This window comes from Stegostoma tigrinum, chromosome 1 (genome assembly GCF_030684315.1).
Source record: "Stegostoma tigrinum isolate sSteTig4 chromosome 1, sSteTig4.hap1, whole genome shotgun sequence".
In the NCBI taxonomy this organism is placed as follows: Eukaryota; Metazoa; Chordata; class Chondrichthyes; order Orectolobiformes; family Stegostomatidae; genus Stegostoma; species Stegostoma tigrinum.
This window is the reverse complement of record NC_081354.1, coordinates 166,313,920-166,341,821: the sequence shown is the minus strand read 5'-3', so window position 1 is coordinate 166,341,821 and position 27,902 is coordinate 166,313,920. Positions and strand designations below refer to the sequence as shown.

General features: G+C 41.7%; 1 protein-coding gene across 9 annotated transcripts in view; it reads right to left on the bottom strand.

Moving 5' to 3' along the window:
* The window catches only part of ctbp1 (C-terminal binding protein 1), a 341,145-nt gene that overhangs the window by 170,870 nt on the left and 142,373 nt on the right, over positions 1-27,902 (bottom strand). For 7 of the 9 annotated variants that reach the window (XM_059650027.1, XM_059650024.1, XM_048532484.2 and 4 more), the window contains one exon: positions 6,727-6,785. The exons of the other annotated variants lie outside the window; for them this stretch is intronic. In XM_059650027.1, coding sequence (XP_059506010.1) covers positions 6,727-6,785 — 59 coding nt within the window. Of the gene's footprint in view, positions 1-6,726; positions 6,786-27,902 lie in introns of those variants that run through there. 9 annotated transcript variants of the gene reach the window in all.

The window sequence follows — 27,902 nt, the reverse complement described above, 5'->3', positions numbered from 1 at the left end:
CATTCGTAGGTCGGGTGCTTGGAAATTGGGGACCCCCTTGTATTAACATCACATGGTTAGTGTTCAACAACACCTGAATCCTTCCATTTACTCATCTCAAAAATTAACTTTTCATTCTTTCTTGCTCAGCTAAGAATTTCACACTTTCCAACCATATGCACTTCCTTTCTACTTAATCAGTCTCTATCTTTTTGCAACCTTTTTCCTTTGCCTAGCAGCTTACTTGCCCATTTGACTGTGTATTGTCTTGAAAAAGACCACGTCATAATCTCCCCTTCCCCCACCGCATCCCAAAACCAGCCCAGTTCGTCCCCTCCCCCCACTGCACCACACAACCAGCCCAGCTCTTCCCCTCCGCCCACAGCATCCCAAAACCAGTCCAACCTGTCTCTGCCTCCCTAACCTGTTCTTCCTCACCCATCCCTTACTCCCACCCCAAGCCGCACCTCCATCTCCTACCTACTAACCTCATCCCACCTCCTTGACCTGTCTGTCTTCCCTGGACTGACCTATCCCCTCCCTACCTCCCCACCTATACTCTCCTCTCCACCTATCTTCTTTTCTCTCCATCTTCGGTCCGCCTCGCCCTCTCTCCCTATTTATTCCAGAACCCTCACCGCATCCCCCTCTCTGATGAAGGGTCCAGGCCCGAAACATCAGCTTTTGTGCTCCTGAGATGCTGCTGGGCCTGCTGTGTTCATCCAGCCTCACATTTTATTATTATGTCATTTTATTTTCCTGTATTTTTAAATTGCAGATTCAACTCTTATTTTAAAAGTAAACAACCTGACATTCATTAATACCATCATTTACACGACTGCTTGCTCGAAAAGTAATTGAAGGGTAGATCGTACGTGAGTGGGAGCCTGAGGGTTGTGCTCAAGTGGAGCTTTGATAGACGACATGAAGTTGACTGGTCAATGCACCAGTGACCAGGAATCGATAACAAAGGCTGTGACAATTTCATAACCAATTCTCACATAGCTGAACAGTGTAGGGCTGAGAATATGACAGTGAGAAGTCTTCAGACTTCCATCAGCTCAAGAGCTATCTCTGTTCTCTGCAATAAAAGCTACATAAAGCCTGATGGAAGCCAGCATTTTCTTCAGCACCCTTTTATAAGCATGAACCAATCCCTGATGCCTCCTGCAACCCAGCAAAAACCTTTGAAGGAAGACCAAGAAGCAGTTTTCTTGTCATGTTATGGGCCAGACCAAACCCCCCTCAAAACATATTAGGAGATAGCCTAGATCTTAGTGTTCATCTTACCGGGAGGCAAGTATAAGGCACTGCGTTCCAGATGGGATTCAATTGGTCAAACTATTAGGCTTTAAGCAAAACACACTTTATTCTTTTAACGGTTTAAATACAAACAAACGATTACAGAAATATGACTAAGGGAGGCACAGGACTGGCAACTTGATGTGCCAGGGTACAGGTGCTTTAGGCGGGACAGAGGTGGAGAAGAGAGGGGAGAGGGAGTTGCACTTTTAATTAGGGGGGAGTATAACAGCAGTAGTCAGAGATGAAATAACTGAAGGATCATTCAGTGAGGCTTTGAGGGCGGAGCTAAGAAATAAGAAGGGGATGGTGACAATATTGGGGTTGTACTGTCGACTTTCAAATAGTCAACTGGAATTAGAGGAATAAATATGCAGGGCGATTGTAGAGACTTCCAGGAGAAATAGGGTTGTCATAGTGGGGAATTTTTTCAAGACTGGCATATAGTGTTCAGGGCTTAGATGGGGTATAATTTGTTAAATGTGTTCAGGAGTGTTTCTGCAAGCAGTATGTACAAGTATGCTACGCGGGAAGGGGCAAACCTCGACCTACTGTTGAGAAATAGAGTAGGACAGGTGACTGAGGTGACAGCGAGGCAGCACTTTGGACCAGTGACAATAGCTCTCCATAACTATTTTAAAATGATAGAAGGACAAAACTGGCCCACAGGTTCAAGTTCTAAATTGAGGCAAGGTGAATTTTGATGGAATAAAACAGGAACTTGCAAGAGTTGATTAGAGTAGCTTGTTTCCAGGCAGAGGAGCCTCTGGCATGTGGGAGGCCTTTAGAAAGTGTGATAGCTAGAGTTCAAGGTCTACACCTTCCTGTGAGAGTGAAAGGCAAGGTTGACAGGATCAGGGAACCCCGGATGACAAGAGATATTGAGGCTTTGACCAGAAAAACAGAGGAGGCATGGTTCAAGAAATAACAGTATATAGGGGACACAGGAGTTTACTGAAGGAAATCAGGAGGGCAAAAAGGAGGTAGAAGGCAGCTTTGGCTGAGAAGATTCTTTAAGTATATTGAAGGAAAAAGAATAACGAGAGAGAGAATAGGACCCCTCAAGGTTCAAAATGGACACATATGTGTGGAAGCACAGTAAATAATCATTAAGGACCTCACCCATTTACCTTCTCTGTTTACTGTGGAGAAAGAGGAGATGACATGGGAACTTGGGGAGGTTAGTGGTAATATCCTGGAGACAGTCCCATATCACAGTGGCGGTGGTGTTGGAAGTATTATAATGCATGAAAGTGGATATATCTCCTGATCAGATATATCCAAGAGCCCTGCAAGATGCTAGGGAGGAAACTGCAGGGGCCCCGGCTGATATATTTGCACCATCATTAGCCATGGGTGAGGTCCCTGAAGACTGGAAGGTAGCGAATGTTGCACCCTTATTCAAGAAGCGCTGCAAGGAAAAACCAGGGAATTATAGGCCAGTAAGCTTAACATCAGTGGTAGGTAGCTACTTGAGAAGATTCTGAGGGATAAGATATGCATGCATTTGGAAAGCCAGGATTTGATTCAGAGTAGTCAGCACAGCTTTGTGCATGAGAGATCATGCCTCACAAATTTGTTAGGGCTCTTTGATGAAGTGACCAGGAAGTTTGATGAGAATGGGACAGTAGACATAGTCTATATGGATTTCAGTAAGGCCTTTGATAAGGTTCTACATGAAATGCTGCTCTGCAAGGTTAGATTGCATGGAATCTATGGAGAGTTGGCAAATTGGACATTCAATTCAGCTTGATGGTAGGGAGCAGAGAGTAAGAGAGGAAGGATGTTTGTCAGACTGTGACTAGTGGTGTGCCTCAGGGGTCAGTGCTGGGCCCATTGCTGTTTGTTATCTAGATCAATGATTTGGATGAGAATGTACAAGGCAAGATGAGTAAGTTTGTGGATGACACTAAAATAGATGGTATCGTGGACAATGAAGAAGGTTATCAGAAATTGAAGCAAGATCTTGATCAGCTGGGGAAGTGGACCGAGAAATGGCAAATGGAGTTTAATACAGCTAAGTGTGAGGTCTTGCACTTTGGAAAATCAAATCAAGGTAAGAGTTTCATGGTGAACGGTAGGACCTTAAGAAGTGTAGTGGAACACAGGGGCCTTGGAATTCAGGTGCATGGTTTTCTCACAGTGGAATTATGGGTAGACAGCATAGTGGAAGTGGCTTTTGGCATACTGGCCTTCAGTCAGGGCACTGAATCTGAGGAAGAGTCACCGGACCCAAAATGTTAACTCTGTTTTTTTCCTCAACAGGTGTTGCCAGACCTGCTGAGCGTTTCCAACAACTTTGTTGTTTCTTCTGATTTACAGCATCCACGGCTATTTCAGTTTTTATATGAATACAGAAGTTGGGAAGTTTTGTTGCAGTTGTGCAGGACAGTGGTGAGGCCACACTCAGTATTGTGTTCAGTTTTGATAAACTTGCTATAGGAAGAATGTTATTAAACTGGAAAGAGAACAGAAGAAATTTACAAGGATGTTGGCAGGACTCAAGGAACTGAGTTATAGGGAGAGGCTGGACAAGTGACGGCTTTTTTCCTTAGAGTGTAGCAGACTGAGGGAGATCTTATAGAAGGGTATAACATCATGAGAGGCATCGATGGGGTGAATGTACTCAGTCTTTTTTCCCAGGGTTGGGGAATAGAGGACTAGAGGGGATCAGTTGGAGATTAGAGAGGAAAGAATACATAGGAATCTGAGGGGTAACTTTTTTTTAAACACGGAGGGAGGTACACAAATGGAATGAGCTGTCAGCGGATAAATTAACAACATTTAAAACGCATTTGGACGAATATATGGATAAGAAAAGTTGAGAAGTATCTGGACCAAGTGCACGGAAATGGGGTTAGCGCAGATGGACATTTTCATCGGCATGAACTAGTTTGGAGCGAAAAGCCTGTCTCCATGCTGCAGGAATCTATGACTCTAGGAATTGGCCCAAGTTTAACTCTATTGAAATATTTAACAAACTAATATGAAAATACCACTCGTCAACGGTTCCAAAAATAAGTAGAATTCCCTAACACACTCTTGGCAATGGCAGATTCAGCAAAACAGATTTCCTTTATTTGCCACCTCCTCCAGTCCAGGAAAAGGAACACCAATAGAACGAATCTGGCAGCTGAGAGCTGATGGTACGGAACAGCTGTACCCATGAACATAGCCTCAACCACGATCTTGGGTTCATGTCGTCCTACATGTAATCCGACTATACTGTTCTGTATTTGTAGAGTCTTCTTTAGTGTTCTATTTTGACACCCTCACTATGACAACTTGCTCTACCTTAATTAGTTTGTACATTTTTGAATTACTCGTTACTTTGGTCTGACCCTTGCGACTCTTATACCTACTTTATTATTCCAGCCACATGGTTTGTCTCCAGCAGCATCTTATTAAAACCTTTCTTTAAATATCTCTTACCCTAGGTCCATCTTGAAAGACAAAAATAAAGTCAGGATGGAGTGCAAATTGTAGGGGAACTTGAAGCATCTAGACTTGGAATAATATCACCATTCCTTTTTTTGTCATAATCACACTAAGTGCCAATTCCAACCTGGAGGAAAAGTTAGTTTTTAGATTTGATTCTAATTACAGAGCCACAAAGAAATCCATCATGAATGGCTGTAACAGAAAGAAAACACAGTCTCTCAAATCTGATTCTTTACCAATGTTCATGAATTCATTTTTGGAAAGGAAGAAACTGAAGTTACGTTAAACTCTGATGAGCAATGAGTTACACAGATTTACCACTCTCTGGATCAGGAAATGCCTCCTTATCTGAATTCAAAATGTGTCATCCCGAGGCTGTGCCTTTGGATCCTGGTCTCTCCCACCAATGGAGACATCATCTTCACTTTGACCCTATCCAGACTTCTCAATATTCTCTAAGTTTCAATCAGATCCCCCACATTCTTCTCAATTCTATTAAGTACAGACGCAGAGTCAACAACTGCTCCTCTTGTGACATGCCATTCATTCCCAGGATTGCTTTCATAAACTTCTTCTGTACCCCCTCTAATGTCAGGCTATTCTTGAGATATGGAGTCCAAAACTGCTCACGATATTCCAAATACGATCTGTTCACAGCCTTATACAGCCACAAAAGTACACCTCTACAGTTGCATTCTAGACCTTTCCAATGAATGCTAACTTGTCACTTGGCTTCCTTAATGCCAACTAAGCCTGCATATTAACCGTAACAGGATGTTGAATTAGGATTCTGAAGTTCCCGTATGCTTCAGAAATGTGAAGCCTGTCCCAGTTTTGAAAAGAATCTCGGTCTCAATTCTTCCCACCAAAGTGCATAATTTCACACTTCCCACGTTGTATTCCAATTGCCACTTCTTTGCTCACTCTCCTAGCTTGTCCAAGTCATTTTGCAGCCTCCCACTTCTTCAGCACTACCTGTCCCTCCACCTATCTTTGTGTCATCTGCAAACTTAACAATGATGCCGTCAGTTCCTTCATCCAGATCATTAATGTACAACATGATTAGTTATGGTCCCAAAAGTGATCCCTACGGAACTCCACCAAATCACCGCTGCCATCCTGAAAGCAACCCCTTTATCATCACTATCTGCCTTCTGTCAGTCAGCCAATCCTCAATTCATTGCCCCAAACACCACAGGCTCTTATCTGATTTAGCAGCCTCCTGTGTGGCGCCTAGCCACAAGCCTTCTGGAAATCCAAACAGGTGACATTAACCGACATTCCTTTTTTTAAATTGCTCATTATGTCCTAAAAGAAAATTAACAGATTTGTCATCCATCGCTTTTATTCAAGAAATTATTCAAATTGGCTCATTTTCCTGAAGAGCTAAATACTAACATTTTCGTTGGAGGAAGACGTAACTAGAGAAGAGTTTTAAACATTTATTCTGTCCAACTGAGAAAGTTGAAAAGGATGCAAATTCACTTCTCTTCTTGTGCTTATAACACCACGCAGTGGAATAGTTTGCCTCATTGTGATATTTGCATAATCAAACCCAAAATAACATGCAATTAAAAAAGGGATAACATGAAATGTTAACTAGTTGGAATTATTCTAAACTATTAAAAGGACTTTATGTATATAGAAGAATTACATCTAAGTAATCTGAGAACTTGGAAGGTATAAATAGAGAATGAAGGATCCAGATTTAAAGTTTTAATTTGCGATACAACATTTAAACGTACTTAGAATTGTGTTCCATTATTCGTTAATTTTATCAGTTTTGAATTTTAATTATTCAGTGCAAAATAATAGAAAACCAAATTCAAACACAAATACAATGTGAATTTACATTTTCCTGTGCTCACAGGGTAGGACCAGAAAATCCCCTTGAAAATGAAACCACCTAACAGTGAATTTTACTTACACAAAAATGAAGAAATTAACATACACACAGTAGCTTTCACAGGCAATAAGACAGAGCAGTTAGTTCATATGACATACTTAAACTCTCCAGGCCGCTGCTCCACTTTGTTTCTCGATGCATATCCATCATCTTCACTCTAATTTCAAAGCAAGAATAAAAACAATTGCTAACAACAGCTATGTTCAACAGTGTGCAAAACAAAATATGCTAGACCCATACTGTGCGTTTAAATCAGTGGTAGAATAGAGTGAGTTTATGCATGATTAAGCTAATCTCTCAACACAGTGAATTAATACTGAACGGGAGAATAATGACCTTGAGAGAGTATAATGGAGTACAGAAATGAAAATAAAAATTCTCATGTTCGTATTTTTAGTAGCACTACTATTGCTGTTAATAGGGATCTAAATGATCCAATGCAAACTGCTGTTAAGCATTATTTCTGGAGGCACAATTAGGAGACATCAGATGAAGATTTTAGCATACCTTTCCTTTCTTTTCCCTACCCGAGCTTTGCTAACCATGATTCACAGACACCCAACAAGAAGTTCAAATAGGCTATATCTTCCTAATTACTTCTAACATTCAATATAAAAATGCAAATAATGTAGTACAAAGAAACAGATCCTGGCCTATCTGTTGGAAAGGTTAATTTTACTTTGGGCAGATTACAAATTAATGATCACATGCTTGGAGACGGAAGTTATTTTCAGAGTTTGTCCTCATTCTAGATGTAACATTGACTGAACAGTTATTGTCAGAGTATACAGCACAGTAACATACCCCATGGCCCAATTCATCCATGCTGACCATGCTTCCCAAACTAAATGAGTCCCACTTGCCTGCTTCTGGCCCACATCCCTATAAACCTTTCCTATTCACGTTCTTGTCCAAATGTCTTTTAAGTGTTGCAACTGTATCTGCATCTACCATTTCCTCTGGCAGTTCATTCCACATACAAACTCCCCTCTGTGTAAAAAAGTTGCCCATTTTAAATCTTTCTCCTCTCACCTTCAAAATATGGCTGCTGGTTTGGAACTCCCCTACCGTAGGGAAAAGACGTTTGCTATTCACCTTATCTGTGCCCCTCATAATTTTAGGAACCTCTGTAAGGCCACCTCTCTACTTTCCTTCACCTATGGGAAGAATAATTTTCTATTCTTGCCCAAATCTGATGTGGATTGTCAGTTGTTACTTAGCACTTCAATGCATGCCAGTGCTAACAAGTAACTGTTAAGTTACCAAACTGCAGATGTTTTCACAAGTTTTAAATTTGATTAATACTTCAAATTGTGCCATTTCACTTCAATATAAAAGGTAGTTACAGTGGAGTCAAATAACAAATCCCTGTAAAAAGGTACCAGTTGAATGAAAGCAAATTGTTTTTTTTTCAAAAAACCTTCTTGCATTTACAAGTTGCAATGAGACTCCATGGTTTCCATTGTTCCCTCTGAGTCATCAAGGTTTCATGTTGGGATCATAATTCATACCATACACTGGATCCTAATGATACAAAACGTTAGCCGAAATATCTCCAGCCAGATCAATTCATATGTATACATCTGGTTAAAATCCAGCAATTTCGTGATACACTCAGGCTTTCCCTGTACACTACTGCAACAGCAAGACATTTGTACATGGTGGTTTCATTCACTCAAGACTAAAATAAGAGATGTATAAAAAGTTTACTATGAGAAATAGATTGTGCTTGCTTAATAGCTGGAAGCAAGAGGCATGTTAAACACAAATCTTCTCCATGAATTCCACGTTGGATTAGAAATAGATAATATCTCTTAATGTTTTGTGAAGCAAAGATATCAATAAAAAGGTAGGAATGTGGAACTTGACCACAGATCAGCCATGACCTCACTCAATTGCTGAACATGCTTAATTTGCTGATTTGCGTACTCCTGTTCCCAAGTAAATATTTTACTGAACAACATTTTCAATTCATTACTTTTTTGGTAATGTGGAAGAAAAATTAGGTACAGTAAATGGGGTTTCATTGCCTTTCTATGACAGAAGTATATATTGTGGCCTAAACAATTCATTCCGGTGTTTGTGCTCCAGTGAAGCTTTCTTCATCTTTTAAACCTAAATCTAACCATTATAATCTTTTCCCTTCTTCTTACGACGTATCTTGTTTCCCCGTAAATTAATATCTGTAGTGTTCACTTAATTGACTCCCTGTGAAATTAAGTTTCACATTCTCATCACTTGCTTCTAAATTCCCTACCAAGTATTTTTGACAATCTTATATCAGTGGCCTCCACTGTGCTCCTTTTTACAAGAAATAACATTTTCTCTGCATCTAATCTATCAAAACCCTTCATAACATTCAAGAACTCGATTAGTTCACCCTTTCACTTTATTTTTTCCAGCTATGTATACCCATACGCAGCTGCTATCATTCTCATAAATGTTCTCTGCATCCTCTCTGGTGCCTCCACATTGTTTTAAAAAATGTGGTGACCACGACTGCTTACAAACCTCTAAACATGGTCTCCACAGTGTACAATACAGGCTAAGCGCAACATCATTCCTTTCCATTTCTCTCCCTCTCGAAATAGGTCTTGATACACCTTCTCTGTGCAGTTTCACTGACCTATGGAACAATTTTTAGCGATTGACTATTTGTACTTAGAGATTCAAGTGTCACTCCACCAAACCTAAACTTAGACCTCGCAAGTAATCAGAGGCCTCCCAAAAATCTACTCTCTCATACCTTTTGGTGCTGACGAAGTGCAACACTTTGCTGTAACCTGACCAATGCAATTTTAAAAAATTATTTCCAAGTTGCAAAAATAGAAGTTGCTGGAAAAGCTCAGCAGTTCTGACAGCAACTGTGAAGGAAAATCAGAATTAACATTTCAGGTCCACTGACCCTTCCTTCACAAATGCTGCCAGGCCTGCTGAGCTTTTCCAGCAATTTCTGGTTTTTGTTCCTTCTTTCCAGGATGTCTTGCATTGTAGAGAGACACCAGGCTCGATTTTTCCACATCTTTAGAACAGAAGTAAAAACTTTTGAAGTGCAGATAAGGATCATGAGTGGAACATTTTCAAATGCCCTACTGTTCCAACTTATATGACAAACAGGCTGAAGTTTACAGTAAGGGTTTAAGAGAAAACTCCTGCTGGAAAGCTTCAATTGTCTGGGATGTGGAGCAAAAAAAAATGAGCATTTCGTCATGCAGCTTAAATTGAGCTCTTTTTTGATAATGAAATTGGGAAATTATTTGCAATGATAACTGATTTTAAAAACTACAATTATCTTTGCAAGGGATTTTCCACCATACACTCAAACATTTACATGATTAACAACCAGGTTTAAAACACATGGAGACACTGTGAAAATAAATCTGGAAAATTCTCAATCAGCCTTAGAAAATGCAATGATCGAGGTGGTAAATTCACCTTATATCTTAGTTGGAGGAGCAGTGAATGGTGGAACTAGCAACAGTGAGCAGTTGCTCCTCCTATAACAGATACTGGCTCTCCCATGCTGCTGCTCAAGTTCGGCTTGTCACCTGTCCCTTCCCTCAAACTTTTCTGATCATATCATTTTACTCTGCTGGGTGTCCAGGTTTCTTGGTTAACACAACAACGTGGATGTTTGGAAGGATGCCAATGTTAGTGGCAACAAACCATTCCAAGAGCTTCTTGAGCTCCTCATCATTGCACATGGAAAGCTGGAAGTGGTGGTGAATTGATCAGTCTTCCTCTTGAAGCTGTTTCTGACCAGCTACTAGGTAAAAACTGTGTCACGTTGAAACCGGAGTGCTCACCCCACGCTATGGAGCAGCCAATGGATCATGCTGATGTATAACTCGAGACCAGCCCTGGAAGTGCAGGTATCGGCTTTGGCCTTAGCAGATATCACCTACTGAGACTGCGGCCATCAGGTTGAAGACACCCCACCATGAGCTCCACATCTGTTTCACTGCCATAGAATCTCACTGGGTTCCAACTCTGTGCCCTGGGAGATCTACTTACAATTGTATCGGGGCCTGACTTCAATTAGGGCAGATAGGCACTTTGGGAGAGGCCAACAGCCCAGACTGTGTGTCGCCCTCCCATCCCAGTGAGAGTGCATCGAGATGCTGTCATTTTAATTTCAATTCGGTGCTCGGCACTTTGATTGATATTTCTCACAAAAGGGGTCATAAACCAATCTTGAGCAGAAGGAATGTTTATTATCCTGTGCACAAGAAGACATATCTAAATTAATCAGTGATGCTCAACAGGCTAACAACTGAAATTCTAGATTAGATGACAGCAGTGAATCACATTCCTTTTAGACATCGCTAAATTTAAACAATATTTTTCTCTATAGCCTTGTAACTTCGAGTTCACTGCATCAAATAGTTGAAATTTAACATGAATCTAATTTCAAGCCATTATGAATTTTCATTCTAACCTCGAAATTTAGAAGGAAATATTCAGGAACAATGCAAGAATGATATTCTGAATTATGTGAAACTCAAAAATGTCCATAAAATTTGGAAGTATCTCCATTAAAATGCCAAGAAGAATTGTCAAAAATGTTTGTCCTCCAATTAACTGTTTAAATCCAGTATTAACATCTTCAGTAAATTGGAGGTGAAATAGAGATCTTATTAAACACAAAAATGAGTAATACAATTTACTTTAGCAGCAAATTTCGTTTTCTGCATTGCCAGCAGGAAGCTGGACTCAGAGCATAGGTCCCTTCCACATCCCAAGCATTAAAGAGAGCTGGATCATAGATTTGCTCTCAGTGCATTACTTTAGAACAGTGGTGCTATTTTACACCTGAAGAATTGCATTTCCTAAAGACCTCATTAAAGAATGATAGAATTTTACAGTTCAGAAGAAGGCTATTTGACCCATTCTCTCTCTACTAGCTCCTGAAAGAGTTGCCTCGATAGTCCCATTCTGCAGCCATATATCCATACTGCTTTCACTTCATCACTTTCAAACATATATCTACCTTTCTTTCGAAAGGCCACATGGTGCCCATTTCCACCACTTTCCCAGGCAGTGCATTCCAAATCCTGACAACTCTCTGAATAAAAACTTTTCTCCTGAACAATCTTGAAATTATGACCCTAGTAACCTATTGCAACCAAAATAGCAACCAGTGGGAACAGAATATCCTTCATAATACTGTCAAAATTGTTCATAATTTTGAATATCTTGACATGGTTACTTCTCAATCTTCTCCGCTCCAATGTCAGAAGTATCATGCAATTATCTCTCCGCCTACATTTTCTGCACCTATGCGCCTTTCTTCACTTCTGCTGAAAAAGGAGTAGTGCTCTGAAAGCTCATGATTTTAAATAAACCTGTTGGGATTATAACCTGGTGTCAGGTGAACACTGACTTTGCCCATCTCAGTCCAACACCAGCATCTCAAAAACATTCTCTGCTCCAAAAGAGAATGAACCCAATTTCTCTAATCTTTCCTTGCACCTAAAATCTCACATTCCTCGTGTCATTCTAATAGTGGAAGGGTGATTTATCTCCAGTGCTTTAACATCTTTCTGTAAATAAAATGTGCCCAGTACTGAACACAACACTCCAAATGTTCAAAAAAGAACGAGAGAGACGCCGGGGTTGGGGGGGGGGGGGGGGGGGGGGTAGTGTGTGTGCAGGGGGAGGAGGTTGGAAGAAAGACAGCGTGACAGTGGAAGCGCAAAAGCGGGCGCGACCGCGAAGAAAACGGCGAGGGCGGGAGAAAACAGCAAGAGCGAGAGCACAGGAAGAGCAAGAGAAGAAAAAAGAGTGACAGAGAAGGAGAGCAAAGGGAGTGAGAAAGTGCAAGAGCAAAAGAGAGCGAGAAAAGAGACACACGGCGGGGGGGGAAGGGGGAGAGAGAGAGAGAGCGAGAGAGAGAAGAGAGAAAGAGAGGAAGAGAGAGAGAGGAGAGAGAAGAAGAGAGAGAGAAGAGAGAGAGACAAGAGAGAGAGACAGAAAAGAGAGAGAGAAAAGAGAGAGAGAAAAGAGAGAGAGAAAAGAGAGAGAGAAAAGAGAGAGAGAAAAGAGAGAGAGAAAAGAGAGAGAGAGGAGGGAGAGAGAGGAGGGAGAGAGAGGAGAGAGAGAGAAGAGAGAGAGAGAAAAGAGAGAGAGAGAAAAGAAAGAGAGAGAGAAAAGAGAGAGAGAACTCAATTGCTCGGCTGTAGCAGGGAAAGATGTATGGCAGCTTCAAAACTCCAGCAACTCCAAGTTAAACAAAAGCCCTGGTTCTGTGGGAGCCTGACTCCAAACATTCATACTATTTGTATTCGTCCAACTACATGGATTGTAGCAGTTGAAGAGAGCTCACCACAACTTTCTCAAGGGCAACTGGGGATGGATAATAAAGGCTGCCTAGATAGTGATACATGCATCCCATCAACAAATGAAAAACAAAATCTCTACCTTTACAAAAGACAGCAATTCAGAACAAAGTACTTGTGTTTTATGGACACAGGAAAACTATTAAAATTCTGTATGAAATGGTTTATTACTTATGAAATGAGCTTGCAACTATTTTTTAGGAAACAGAGACCGATAACTCTTTCATGAAGCATGTTTTCTTTCCTTTCACAGATTACTGGGAAACATCGGACACAAATTATAATAACTTCTCAATATTACAAATAGGTAGAACTTAGAACATAGAACATGGAACAATACAGTGCAGAACAGGCCCTTTGGCCCTCGATGTTGCGCCGACCCGTGAACTAAGCTAAGCCCATCCCCCTACAATATCCCACCATCGTCCATATTCTTATCCAAGGACTGTTTAAATGCCCCAAATGTGGCTGAGTTAACTACATTGGCTGGCAGGGCGTTCCACGCCCTTACCACTCTCTGAGTAAAGAACCTGCCTCTGGCATCTGTCTTATATCCATCACCCCTTAATTTGTAGCTATGCCCCCTTGTACAAGCTGACGTCATCATCCTTGGAAAAAGATTCTCTCTGTCCACCCTATCTAATCCTCTGATCATCTTGTATGTCTCTATTAAATTCCTTCTTAGCCTTCTTCTCTCCAATGAGAACAGACCCAAGTCCCTCAGCCTTTCTTCATAAGGTCTTCGCTCCAGACCAGGCAACATCCTGGTAAATCTCCTCTGCACCTTTTCCAATGCTTCCACATCTTTCCTGTAATGGGGCAACCAGAACTGCACGCAATATTCCAAGTAAGGCTGCACTAGCGTTTTGTACAGTTGCAGCATGACATCACGGCTCCGGAACTCAATCCCTCTACCAATAAAACCTAACACACCGTAAGCCTTCTTAACAGCACTATCAACCTGGGTAGCAACTTTCAGGGATCTATGTACATGGACACCAAGATCCCTCTGCACATCCACACTACCAAGAATCTTTCCATTGGTCCAGTATTCTGTCTTCCTACTATTCTTCACAAAGTGAATCACCTCACATTTATCCGCATTGAACTCCATTTGCCACCTTTCAGCCCAATTCTGAGGTTTATCCAAGTCTCCCTGGACCTGCAACATTCTTTCACACTGTCCACCACTCCACCAACTTTGGTGTCATCTGAAGAAGAAGCCTATATTTTACAGCCTATATTAGATGACTATATTTTTCAGTTTGAAGACAACACAAAGCTGGGTGGGAGGGTGAACTGTGAGGAGAATCGGAGATGCTTGAGTGAAATTTAGACAAGTTCAGTAGGCAAATACTTGGCAGGCGTAATATACTGTGGATAAATTTCGAGGCAAAAACAGGAAGGCAGCTTATTATCTAAATGGTGTTAAAATAGGAGGGGAAGATGCAATGAGACCTGCACACCAGTAGCTGAAAGTACGCTGAAAGTACACATGCAGGGTCAGCAGTGGTAAATGGTGTGCTGGCCTTCATAAGGATTCCAACAAATGTTTACCAGACTGATTCCTGGGATGGCAGGAACGACTTATGAACAGAGACTGGATCAATTAAGACTATATTCACTGGAATTTCATTGAAATCGATAAAATGCTCACAAGCTAAACACAGGAAAGATGTTCCAATGACCAGGGAGCCCAGAAGCAAGGGTCACAGTTCAGGATACTGGGTAAACACAGCCATTTAGGATGAAAAGGAGGAGAAATTTCTTCATGTAGAGAGGAGGGAGTTTGTGAAATTCTCTGCTGCAGAAAGCAGTTGAGGCCAAAACACTGCACTTTTTCATGAGCAGATAAATATAATTCAGACAGCTCAAAGGGGTCAAAGCATTTGGGATGAAAGCAGAAACAGAGTACTGAGCTGGCTATTAGCCATGATCAGTGAATTGTGAAGAAGCCTTGAAGGTACTCCTTTTCCGATGCTTTTCCCCTATGTTTCCAACCCAGACTATAAACTTGAGTCATTCCCATTATGTATTACTATTCTTAAATCTTCATAAATCAACAAAAGGAAAATGATGGGGAGTCACTAATTTTAGCAAGTCACAGCTTTGCCAAATTATACCCCAAATATAAACATTTAAAACCAACTGAAAAGCCGATGAATAATTTCGCAAATAAAACCCAAAATAAAACAAATTGTGCTGAAGTCATCCCATCTGAAAGTCAACATTTTCTTTGAAATGTAATATTCAATTCAGTCGTCAGCAAGAAAAATTCTCAGGAGTACACAGGATTCCTCAAAAACATTGATGATTACAGGAATGCCTATACCGCCCAAATTCTCTGATTAAATATTGTCTTTCATGGTCAGGAACGAAAAGAAAATTATTGTTAGCGCCAGAATATTCTTAAATAACTTCTTGTGAGCTCCAATCTTTTTGAAACAGCAATGGTGCAAATTTTTGATTGCAAGTAACACAATTAAAATCAGAACTAAATTTTAGATCAGAGATAATAGGAACTGCAGATGCTGGAGAATCCAAGATAATAAAATGTGAGGCTGGATGAACACAGCAGGCCAAGCAGCATCTCAGCAGATGGGGGTGCGGCTTGGGGTGGGAGGAAGGGATGGGTGAGAGGAAGAACAGGTTAGGGAGGCAGAGACAGGTTGGACTGGTTTTGGGATGCAGTGGGTGGAGGGAAAGAGCTGGTCTGGTTGTGTGGTGCAGTGGGGGGAGGGGACGAACTGGGCTGGTTTAGGGATGCGGTCGGGGAAGGGGAGATTTTGAAGCTGGTAAAGTCCACATTGATACCATTAGGCTGCATCCCTAAACCAGCCCAGTTCGTCCCCTCCCTCCACTGCACCACACAACCAGCCCAGCTCTTTCCCTCCACCCAGTGCATCCCAAAACCAGTCCAACCCGTCTCTGCCTCCCTAACCTGTTCTTCCTCTCACCCATCCCTTCCTCCCACCCCAAGCCGCACCCTGATCTCCTACCTACTAACCTCAACCCACCTCCTTGACCTGTCCGTCTTCCCTGGACTGACCTATCCCCTCCCTACCTCCCCACCTATACTCTCTCCATCTTCGGTCCGCCTCCCCCTCTCTCCCTATTTATTCCAGAACCCTCACCCCATCCCCTTCGCTGATGAAGGGTCTAGGCCCGAAATGTCAGTTTCTGTGCTCCTGAGATGCTTGGCCTGCTGTGTTCATCCAGCTTCACATTTTATTATCCTAAATTTTAGATCGCTGTGTTGATTGTAGTAACTGCAGTCAGTTTTAAATATTTAGAATCAAAGGTCTCTGAAGTCAAACCCATCCAAAAACAGACGAACAATTGACACTACATATTATAAACACTGCCTCAAGCAGAAGATACATGATCAGTAGAAATACCACAGACTGGAGGAGGTCTCTTGCACCAGGTTGGACTGGAATTTCTGAAAAGAAAGTTTGTTTTACTCTCCAACGAAAGACATGTCCAGAAAAGCCAAGTGCAGTTGACGCAACATTTTTTTAAAAAAAGAAGAAATGTTGGAAGTACGCAGTACTTCTAACAGCATCCATGGAGAGAGAGAAACTGAGTTCAAGTATGTACTTCAAAACGGTTTTTCTGCTGAGCAGGCTGTTCTGAAGAAGTAGTCAGACTGGTTTTGAAACATTAATTCTGTTTCACTGTCCACAGATACTGCTGGACCTACTGAGTCTCTCCTGCAAATTTTTTTTGTTCCAAACTTACAGCATCCTCAGCATTTTGCTTTTACTGGACAAATGTCACAAAGGCTGATTAGCTCAGACTAAGACCCAAATTGGAAATGAACCCTTGTTAGTACGTACATGACAGTACCCAAATGCCCAATTAAAAAATAAAACGCCCATTCCGACGTTATATAAAGTTGATTGTTTTTCCAGATAGCTGTGCTCCCACAATTGGGCCTGGTTGTTTCTAAAATAGGTGTAAAGTCCCAAATGCTAGACTAGTGTTTCAAGGTTGGTCTTCAAGAGTCAGAAAGTACACAGACTGGGTTGTGAACATACAGAGTGAGCATCAGTGGCATGCTGTGATGAAACCGTGACCTGAAGGTACTCTGCTTACTCTGTAATCATTGTGAGCGGTTCTAAAATCCAAAATAGTTCACCACGTCTTTTAAGGAAAGAAATCAGCCAGCCTTACTTGGTTTGGTCTGGTCTGGTCTGCATTTGACTCCAGACCCACACAAATATGACAGGCTCTGAAATGCCCTCTGGGCAATTAGAGATAGGCAATAAATAATAGCCTAGACAGAGGTACCCATGTACCAGGAATAAATTGAGCTGTTCACGACAGATGAAGCCATATGGAGACAAAAACCTCAGTAGATGACCGCCACTGCATTACCACACAAAATGTATATCTCAGCAAAAGGGCGAATAGGGCACTTTAAAATTAACTTCAAGAAGATATAGCTATATTTCTGCACTTCACAGTACTAGAAAGTTAGAATGATAGTTGCAGGTGATTAAAGTAGGTAAAGGCTTGGAAAATAATTATTCCAAAACAGCTCCATCCTATTATTCATCGATGGAAAGTAATGACTGTCAGTGTAATCACAAAGAAAGTAAAATAATATAGATAAAAATGGCCATTTTTGATTGGGGAAAACATCACTGCCATACTTAGAGACAATATTCATGGGAGATTGTCAAGTGAAGCTTTATGGGTTGAACCGAGAACTAAGAAGCGAGTGATCACTTTATTGGCATTTTACTCCAGGTCCCCCCACTAGACAGCCGGAAACCGAGGAGCAAATATATAAAGAGGTCTCCAAAATAATCTGTAAGAATAATATAGAGTTGTAACAGTAGGGGATTTTGACTTTCCGACATTGACTGGAACTGCTGTAACGTTACAGGCTTGGATGGGGATGAATATTATCTGTATTCAAGAAAAGTTTCTTTATCAATATGTAGATAATATCTATTAGACAAATACTCAACCTTCTCTTGAAAAGGAAGGCAGGGCAAGTGACTGAGGTGTCAGGGATCAGTGCTGTATCCACTGCTGTTTGTCATTTATATGAACAATTTCTTTAATAATATAGGAAATATGTTTACTAAGTATGTGGATGATACCAAAATTGATGATATAGTACTCAGTAAAGAAGTTTATTAAGAGTACAAAGGGATCTTGATTGATTGAGGACGAATGGGCTGAGGAGTAGCAGATGTAGTTTAACTTTGATAAACATGAGGTGTTGAATTTGATAAGACCATCGGGGCAGGGCTTCCATAGTTAATGGTAGGAGCCTGAAGAGTTGTCCAACAGAGGGACCTTGGGGTTCAGGTGCACAGTTCCATGAAAGGTGCACCACAGGTAGACAGGATGTTGAAGACATTTGGCACACTTACCTTCATTGCTCAGATCATTGACTATAGGCATTGAGATGTCATATTTTGGTGCACAGGACTTTGGTCAGGCCACTTTTGGAGTAATGTGTACAGTTCTGGTCACTCTGCTACAGTAAGTACATTACTAAATTAGAATGACTGCAGAAAAGATCTACAAGGATTGTTTTTTTTTTAATTCATTCACAGGACGTTGCTGGCTCGGCAGCATTTACTGCTCATCCCTAATTGCCCAGACAGCAGTTCAGAAACAACCACATTGCTGTGGGACTGCAGTCACACATAGGCCAGACTGGGTAAGGATGGCAGTTTCCTTCCGTAAGAGGATGTCAGTGAGCCAGATGGGTTTTTCTGACAATCGACAATGGATTCACAATCATTAGACTCTTAATTCCAGATATTTACTGAATTCAGTTTCCTCCATCTGCCATGATGGGATTTGAACTCGAGTCCAAGAACATTGTCTGGGACTCTGGATTAACAGCCCAGCGATAATACCCATCCCCTCCGCAGTGACTGAGATTTAGGGTTTGCGTTATAAAGAGAGGCTGGACAGCTAGGACTTATTTCCCTACAGAATAGGAGGTTGAGGGGCGATGTTATAGAAGTTTACAAAATCATCCGGGCATAGATCAGGTGAATTGCAAAGGTCTTTTCCTTGATGTAGCGGAATTCAAAACAAGAAAGGCAATGTTTTACAGTGAGACGGAAAAAATTTAAAAGGCACAGGAGGGGCAACATTTTCCACCGAGGGTGGCGCATGTATGAAATGCGCTGCCAGAGAAAGTGGCAGATGCAGGTAGTTACAATACTTAAAAAAACATTTGGACAGGTACATGGATAAGAAAGGTTTAGAAGGATATGGACCAAACACAGGCAAATGGAACTAATTCAGACTGGAAACCTGGTCAGCATGGAGGAGTTGGACCAAAATGTCAGCTTCTGTGCTGTATAATCCATAACTCTACTGTGACTGTGGATAATAGGGAGATACCTGAAGAAGAGACTAATGTTATACTAATACTGAAAACAAATGATAGAAATAAAAGGGCAAAGACAGATTTATTAGGCTATCAGGCCTGAACCCAAGCATCTGTTAACAGCAGGCAGCATACATTCAGAAGAGAAAGATCCTGCCAGAATTGTCTGGAAGATGACAGGGATGACAGGGGTACTTGTAACATGGTGAACCAATATTTAAATAGTTAAGGGGTGTTGTCATTGTCAGGTTCCAAGATATTAGAGGAACTAAACAGGGGAGAAATAATTTCTCCAAGTCACAGACTAGGCCATTCCAGGCTGAAATTTTGAAACATATTTACACAGAGAAAGTGGGAGAATTGAAACTCTCCACAAATAGTAGCTCATGCTAGGTTAAATTGTTCGCTTTAAAATAAGATTGAATACATTTTTGTGCACGCAAAGGGTGTTGAGGAATTATGTGGCAAAATGAAATCTCAATGAATGGCCAAGTCATCAGGTAGACATAAACTCTTGTTCCTATTTTACTTTATGATGATGGAGGTGGTTCTGCAGACTTGGTCCTAAATATGAAGCATGGCTTCGTATGGAATATGCTAATATGCTAAGGCATTTTAAAGATGAAAAAAAAAGTGTTGGGTCTCTTGAAGAACGTTAAGTTGGGCTAGTCCCCAGGGCCCAATGGTAACCACCCCAGGATACTGAAAGAAGCAAGAGAGGAGATTGCTGGAGCATTGACCATGATCTTTGTATCTTCGTTATCTGCTGGAGTTGTCCCGGAGGACTGGCAAGTAGCTCACGTTGTTCTTCTGTTGAAGAAGGAAAATAGGGATAATCCAGGAAACTACAGACCTGTGAGTCTTAGATCAATGGTTGGGAAGCAACTGGAGAGAATTCTTAGGGATAGGATTTGTGCACATTTGGAAAAGCGTGGCCTAATTAGGGACAGTCAGCATGGCTTTGTGCATGGCAGGTCATGTCTTACTAACGTGATTGAATTTTTTGAGGATGTGATGAAGGCAATCGAGGAAGGTACAGCAGTGGATCTTGCTTATATGGATTTTAGTAAAGCTCTCGACAAGGTCCATCATGGCACATTCATCCAGAAGATTAAGATGCACAGGATCCATGGTGACTTGGCAATGTGGATTCAGAACTGGCTTGACTATAGATGGCAGTGGGTAGTGGTGGAAGGTTGTTTTTCAGACTGGAGGTCCATGACATGTGATGTTCCATCGGTATCCATACTGGGACCTCTGCTGTTTGTAATGCATAAAAATGATTTGGATGAAAATGTGGTTGGGTGGGTTAGTAAGTTTGCAGTCAATACAAAGATCAGACGTGCTGTGGGCAATGTAGAAGTTATCCAAGGATACAGTGAGATACAGATCAGTCACAGGTATGGGCGAAGAAAAGGTGGATGGCATTTAATCTGGGCAATTGTGAGATGCTGTTCTTTGGGAGATCAAAAGGAAAAGGGATCTTGGTGTTCAAGTCCATAACTCCCTGCAAGTGGCCACGCAAGTAGAGAGGGTGGTGAAGAAGACATATGGTATGCTTGCCTTTGTTGGTCAAGACACTGAGTACAAGAGTCAGCATGTCATGTTGCAGCTTTATGAGACTTTGGTTAGGTCACACGAGAGTATTCCATTCAATTCTGGTCTCCACACCACAGAAAGAACGTAGAGGCTTTGGGGAGGGTGCAGAAGAGGTTTACTTGGATGTTGCCTGGATTAGATGGTATAACCTTTAAAGGGGAGGCTAGAAAACACAGGTTGTTTTCTCTGAAATGGCAGAACCTGAGGGGAGATTTGATTAAATTCTATAAAATTATGAGGCATCGAGACGGTTGACAGTCAGAATCTTTTTCCCAGAGTTGAAATGTCTAATACTAGGGGGCATACATTTAAGGTGATGGGGGACAGTTCAAAGGAGATGTGAGGGGCAAGTGTTTTAAATAACAGAATGCGCTGCCAGGTGTGGTGGAGGCGGTGACAACGGGGCATTAAGGGAGGCAGATAAGCACATGAATACGTAAGAAATGGAAGGATATGGCCCAAAGGCAAGCAGAAGGGATTAATTTAATTTGGCATCGTGTTTGGCATTACATCGTGCACCAAAAGGCCCTTGTGGTCCTGTGCTGTACTGTTTTTATGTCCTAATGGCTAAGCCTCAACTTCAAGACACTGACCCCTGGATATTGGCTTTGAAGTCCGGTAGAACATCAAGCCCGTGAAAAAAAATGTATACGTCTCAATTAGATCATAGTTCACTCTTTTAAACTCTGAAGAACACAGGCCCATTCTAGTTAATCGGTCCTCGTAAAAGGGCTAATTCCAGTGCTCAATTTATGCAGTGAATCTTCGTTGCAGCCCTTCTGAGGGAAGTACACTCTTTAACTAAGCTATCCAAAACTCTACCACAACATATAGGTGCAATGTCCAAGCAATGTCTAAAGACAGCAGCATTTATGACTTTTAATAGCTTGTAACATATGGTTTAGCACCAAGGTTTGATTCTTGTTTTCTATTTGATAGACCACAGTAATGGGGGATCCACTACAGTACCAAGAGAACTTCATCCGTAGCTATTTTAGCACAGTCGTAGAGCACACGCGTCACCCATTTTCCTCTTCCAACGCATACGATTTTACGTATGTCTACATTTCATAGACATGGGCAACCCAGTGAGGCCAGCATTTACTGTTCATCCCTATTGGCATACGAAGATGGTGTTCAGATACTGCGGATCAGACCTGGGGATACAGGTGTATGCACACTGCTGGTAAAAATGTAACTGTCGGTTTTTGATGCAGTAATGGTGAAGAAAAACAGATTAGTTCAAAGTCAGGACAGTGTATGGCTTAAGAGAACTTGCAGGTGTTTCCTTGCATCTGCCATCTTGTCTGTCTAGGTGGCACTAGTTAAGATTTGCAAACTGCTATTGGAGAAGTCATAGTAAGTTTTTTCAGCACCTCTTGTAGATTGTAAATAGCCGCTATCCAAGTGAATCGAAGTTGTACAATTCAGGTAGCTGCTTTGTCCTAGAGGATATCAAGCAGCTTGAGAGTTTCAAAAGCTGCAACTATTCAGGCAAGTGGGGAGCATTCCATCAAACTCATGGCTTGTGCCTTGTAGATGGTGGACAGGCTTTGGGGAGATGCAAGGTAAGCTCTTCACCACAGAATTCTGAGCCTTTGACCTGCTCTTTTCTAGCTGATCCAATCAATTTCACTTAATTCAAAGGACAAACAAAAAGAACAAAGAAAATTACAGCACAGGAACACGCCCTTCGACCCTCCAAGCCTGCGCCGATCGAGATCCTCTGTCTAACCTGTCATCTATTTTCTAACGGTCTGTGTCCATTTGCTCCCTGCCCATCCATGTAGCTGTCCAAATATATCTTAAAAGACACTAACGTGTCTGCATCTACCACCTCCGCTGGCAACGTGTTCCAGGCACCCACCACACTCTGCATAAAGAACTTTCCACGCATATCTCCCTTAAACTTTCCTCCTCTCACTTTGAACTCATGACCCCTAGTAATTGAGTCCCCCACTCTGGGAAAGAGCTTCTTGCTATCCACCCTGTCTATACCCCTCACGATGCTGTAGACCTTAATCAGGTTCCCCCCATCAATCTCCGTCTTTCTAATGAAAATAATCCTAATCTATTCACTACACCACTGAAGATGGGTAGGGATCATGTTTGTGTTGCTGCTTCCTAGCAAGTCTGGAGAAATTCTAGAAGCTAAATGTAACTTAGTACACAGGGACTTGGAAAGAAGAACTGAAGAGCATGACAAAAACGTGCATTTAAATCCTAGATATTTTCTCCCCTTAAATGATCTATTAACACATGAATTAAATCAAATTACTCACAACATGATTAAAAACAACTTTTGGAATTTGGAATATTGTTGGTTGATCAGTGGATTGTTTAATGCATTTGGCCTGAAATCTCTGTTTTAATTAATTCATGAGGAAATTATAGTCAATAAGCCTTACATCACTGATAGGGAAATTATTGGAGAACATTCTTCAGCTCAGGTTTAGTCACATTTGTAAAGAACGGATATGTTAAAGAATGAACCAATTAATTATTTATTTATTGCCACTAGCATTTTATATTGAATCCTACAGCAAATTACACAGTGAAAAGCTTCAACAGTCATCAGAGTCCAGCACCATTTTGAATAAGTTAGGAAGGAAAGGATAAAAGATATAACGGAAGAACAGTTTCAGAATTTAAAAAAAGGAAAAATCAATCAATCAGCATGGCTTTGCAAGAGGGAGGGCTTGTCTCAAATTTGATAGATTTTTTTGAAGTGACAAAGATGCTTGATGAGGATAAGACAATGGATGTTGTCTACATGGACTTTATTAAAGTATTTGACAAGGTCCATCATGGTGGGCTGGTCCTGAAAATTAAGTCACATGGGATCTATTGCAGGTTGGTAAGTTGTTAAATTGGAAAGTTGGACGCAAAATGTTTTTGGTCTTCGATCTCAGAGGGTAGTTGTGGATGGGTCTGTGACTAGTTGTGTTTTGCCAGAATCAGTGCTGAAACCTCTGATTGTAATGTACATGAAGGATTTGGATGAAAATGTAAATGGTCAAATTAGTAAATTTGCAGATGATACGATAATCAAAGAACAGAGCACGACATGCATCAGTTGGAAAGATGATCAAAACAATGGTAGATGAAGTTTAATCCAGACACGTGAGTTAAGGCATCTTCAGAGGTCAGATGCAACAGGAAAGTATACAGCAAATGGCAGACCAGTTGAAGCACTGACATACAGAAGGATCGTGGGCTGCAAAATCCCTGAATGTGGCCGTACAAGTGGATAAGATGATAAAGGCGGCATATGGCATGCTTAACTTCATTAGTCAGAGCAACGAGTATGTAACACTGCAAGTCCTGTAGCAGCCGTACCAAACTATAGTAAGACCACACCTGGAGTACTGTATCAGAGATAATGGGAACTGTTATCTCGGATTCTCCAGCATCTGCAAAGAGTGGAGCAAGAGGAACACAGCAGGCCAAGAAGCCCGTTGTGGCTTCCTCTACATCGGGGAAACCAAACTGAGGCTTGGGCACCGCTTTGCAGAACACCTACGCTTGGTTCGCAATAAAGAACTGCGCCTCCCAGTCGCGAACCATTTCAACTTCCTCCTCCCATTCCTTGGATAGCATGTCCATCCTGGGCCTCCTGCAGTGCCACAACGATGCCACCCGAAGGTTGCAGGAACAACAACTCATATTCCGCTTGGGAACCCTGCAGCCCAACGGTATCAATGCGGATTTCACCAGCTTCAAAATCTCCCCTCCTCCCACTGCATCACAAAACCAGCCCAGCTCGTCCTCGCCTAACTTGTTCTTCCTCTCATCCCCTCCGCTACCTCAAGCCGCACCTCCATTTCCTACCTACTAACCTCATCCCGCCCCCTTGACATGCCCGTCCTCCCCAGACTGATCTATCCCCTCCCTACCTCCCCAAATACCCTCACTTCCACCGGCTCCATCCCTGCCCCTTTATCTTGTCTGTCTCCTGTCCACCTATCTTCTCCTCTATCCATCTTCGATCCACCTCCCCCTCTCTCCCTGTTTATTTCAGAACCCTCTCCCCATCTCCCTTTTCTGATGAAGGGTCTAGGCCCGAAACATCAGCTTTTGTGCTCCTAAGATGCTGCTTGGCCTGCTGTGTTCATCTAGCTTCACACTTTAACTGGAGTATTGTGCTCAGTTCTGGTTGCAATAAAGAGGTTTACCAATACGTTGCATGAATTGGAGTGTGTTAGCTATAAGGGAGAGATTGGATAAAATTGCATTGTTTTCAAACATGACTGCTCTTAAGGCAGAACCAGACACATCAATCCAAAAGGAATCAGGAGCGACCAGTCTCAGATTTCTGAGTTTTAGATAAACCTCTGAATTGAAATCAGTCACAGGAAGGAAATGGTATGCAACAGGATAAGTGGGTGGCGAGAGGTATGTCAATACAACAAAAGGACTGCATGAAAAGGAGTTCGGTAGTGAATGTCATCTCTTTTACACCTAGAGCTACATTGTAATTTCACAACATCAGCAAGGGTATGCACAAAAATTGAAGTATGTAGACAGTTCATCCACGGCACATTTACTGCAAATTGTATTCACGAATCCAAGGGTTTAATCCTTTGCCGTTAACGATTTATTGTGTCACATGCATGCATGTTGTTTTGCATAAAAGAAAAAGTTGCCTGAAATGATGCCACGTTAATATTGGATAATTTATTCTCAGGATCTGGGCATTGCTGACAGAGACTGCATTTATTATCCATTGTGGATTGCCTGAGAAAAGGTGGCGGTGAGCTGCCTTCTTGAGCAACTGCAGTCCATTTGGTTTCCATACGCCCACAACTTTCTTAGGCACAGATTCAAGGATTTTGGCCCAGTGACAGAGAATCAACAGCAATGTATTTCCACATGATTATGGAATCTGGCTGGAGGGAAATTTGTAAGCAGCTGTCTTCCAATTAAACTTGGGGAGGCAACATCTTTTGGTATTATCAATGGACTATTAATCCAGAGACCTAAGTCATGTTCTGAGGACTAAGGTTCAGATCCAATAAAAATCTGGAGTTAAGACTCCAACAACGACCATGAAACAATGTTGATTATGGTAAATTTAAGGAAGAAAATTGGCATCCTTACCTGGTTGGTCTACACCTGACTTCTTACCCACATCAATATGGTTGACTCTGAACTGTCCTCTGGGCAATTAGAGATGGGCAATAAATGCTGACACAGCTAGCAATACTCTCATCACATGTATGAATAAAACAATTTGGTTGCCCTTATCCTTCCAGGTAGTAGAAATCATGAACGTGGAAGAAGTCTTGGTGAGTTGTTGCAGTGCCTCTTGGCAATGATAAACACTGCTGCCACAATGCATTAACAGTAAACGGGAGCGAATTGTGAATGGCGTTCAGTCATGCACAATAAAACATGGTGCTTTGTTCTGCATGGTGTCAAACTTGTTCAGACTTGGAGCTGCACTAAGCCAGGCAGGGGGGGGGGGGGGGGGGGGGGGAAGAAGATTCATTTACAGTACTGGCCTTGTGCCCTGTAAATAGGAGACAGGCTTTGGGGGGTATGCACAGCATTTTAAGTGCCTTTATTAGCAGGGTAGGAGGTAAAGGGGTCTACAGATTTCACCAGGGTGACTTTCTGCCTCTAATCTGTCAACAAAGCCTGCTTGTTCTCACTTCTATGACCAAAGGTTGAAAGGGGAAACTCAATAGTTTGGCTTGTCCGGTGCATGGTGGATAAAGGGGGAAGAATGGCATCTCCAACACAGTCTACCTTGTCCTATTTAGTGACCACCCAAGAACCCTCCAACTATTTGTTTCACAGGGTTTTAAGTTGGCTCCTGCTTGCAATGACCCTTGGGGGACAGATAATTAGCAGCCCTCTCAACCAACATTTTATGTTCTCCTAACCAGGTGCAGGACATTAATTGGTCAAGCTCTGCCCTAAATTAAATCACCACAGATACATTCCCTACTAACCCTTTTGGGAAGGAGGCATAAATCCTGTTGTCCAAGTGGCATCCTCCTGAGCTTTGCCACTATTATTTGGCAATAGTGCACAGTCAAATTGCAGCACTTAAATCTTGTATTCAATGGGGTTGTTCTACACTGTACATATAATGCTGACTCAAAGCGCTGCGGTTGCTAAACTGACTGCTTTAAGAAAACCAACAGTGGAAAATACATTTCACCGAGCCACATAGTGGTGTTTATATTGCCAGGCCAGTATTGTGCTAATTTTGAAAAATCTGCATATCCAAACACCCACCTGGGAAATACAATGTCAGAACTGTTTAGAATTAAAAGTTAACTGTTCATTTGAGGTATAGAATTGATACAATTTATTGTGCTTTAAAGGGTGTTATTGTTTTTTAAAAAAAGGAGAAAAAATTTCCAAACTTTTCATCTTGCACATCAGGACAATTCACAAGAAAGAAACACCACATTCATATTAGATGACAGAAGAATGCGCAGTGTAATGGAAGAAAACAAAAAAGAACTACAGCTGCTGAAGATCTGAAAGAAACACAGAAATTGCTACAAAAACTCAACACGACGGACAGAATTTGGGGAGAGAAAACAGTTAACGTTGAGCCTCGTGAACCTTCTTCAATTCTGAATTGCTCGTGCTCAGTGTTTGGTGAACGTACTGTTGGTTGTTAGCGGCACTGCTGTGGAGACTGGTAACTGCTGGCTGACAAACAACTGTCAAGTTTTATTTAAATACTAAAATCAGGCAGGTCAATTCTGATTGATCTCAGGATCAAGTCTTGACCAAACAGGGTTGTACTTCGTCTGTTGAGTAATATGGCACATTAATTTTGGTCCCAGTGTGATCCTTGGCAATTAGCGCATACATCCTAAAGACTGGTGAATTGTATCAAATATCATGACCTTGCTTGTTGCAAGAAGTGAAAGGCAGCCAGTATGATCCATTACCTATCAGGGATAACAAAGTTTGGAGCTGGATGAACGCAGCAGGCCAAGCAGCA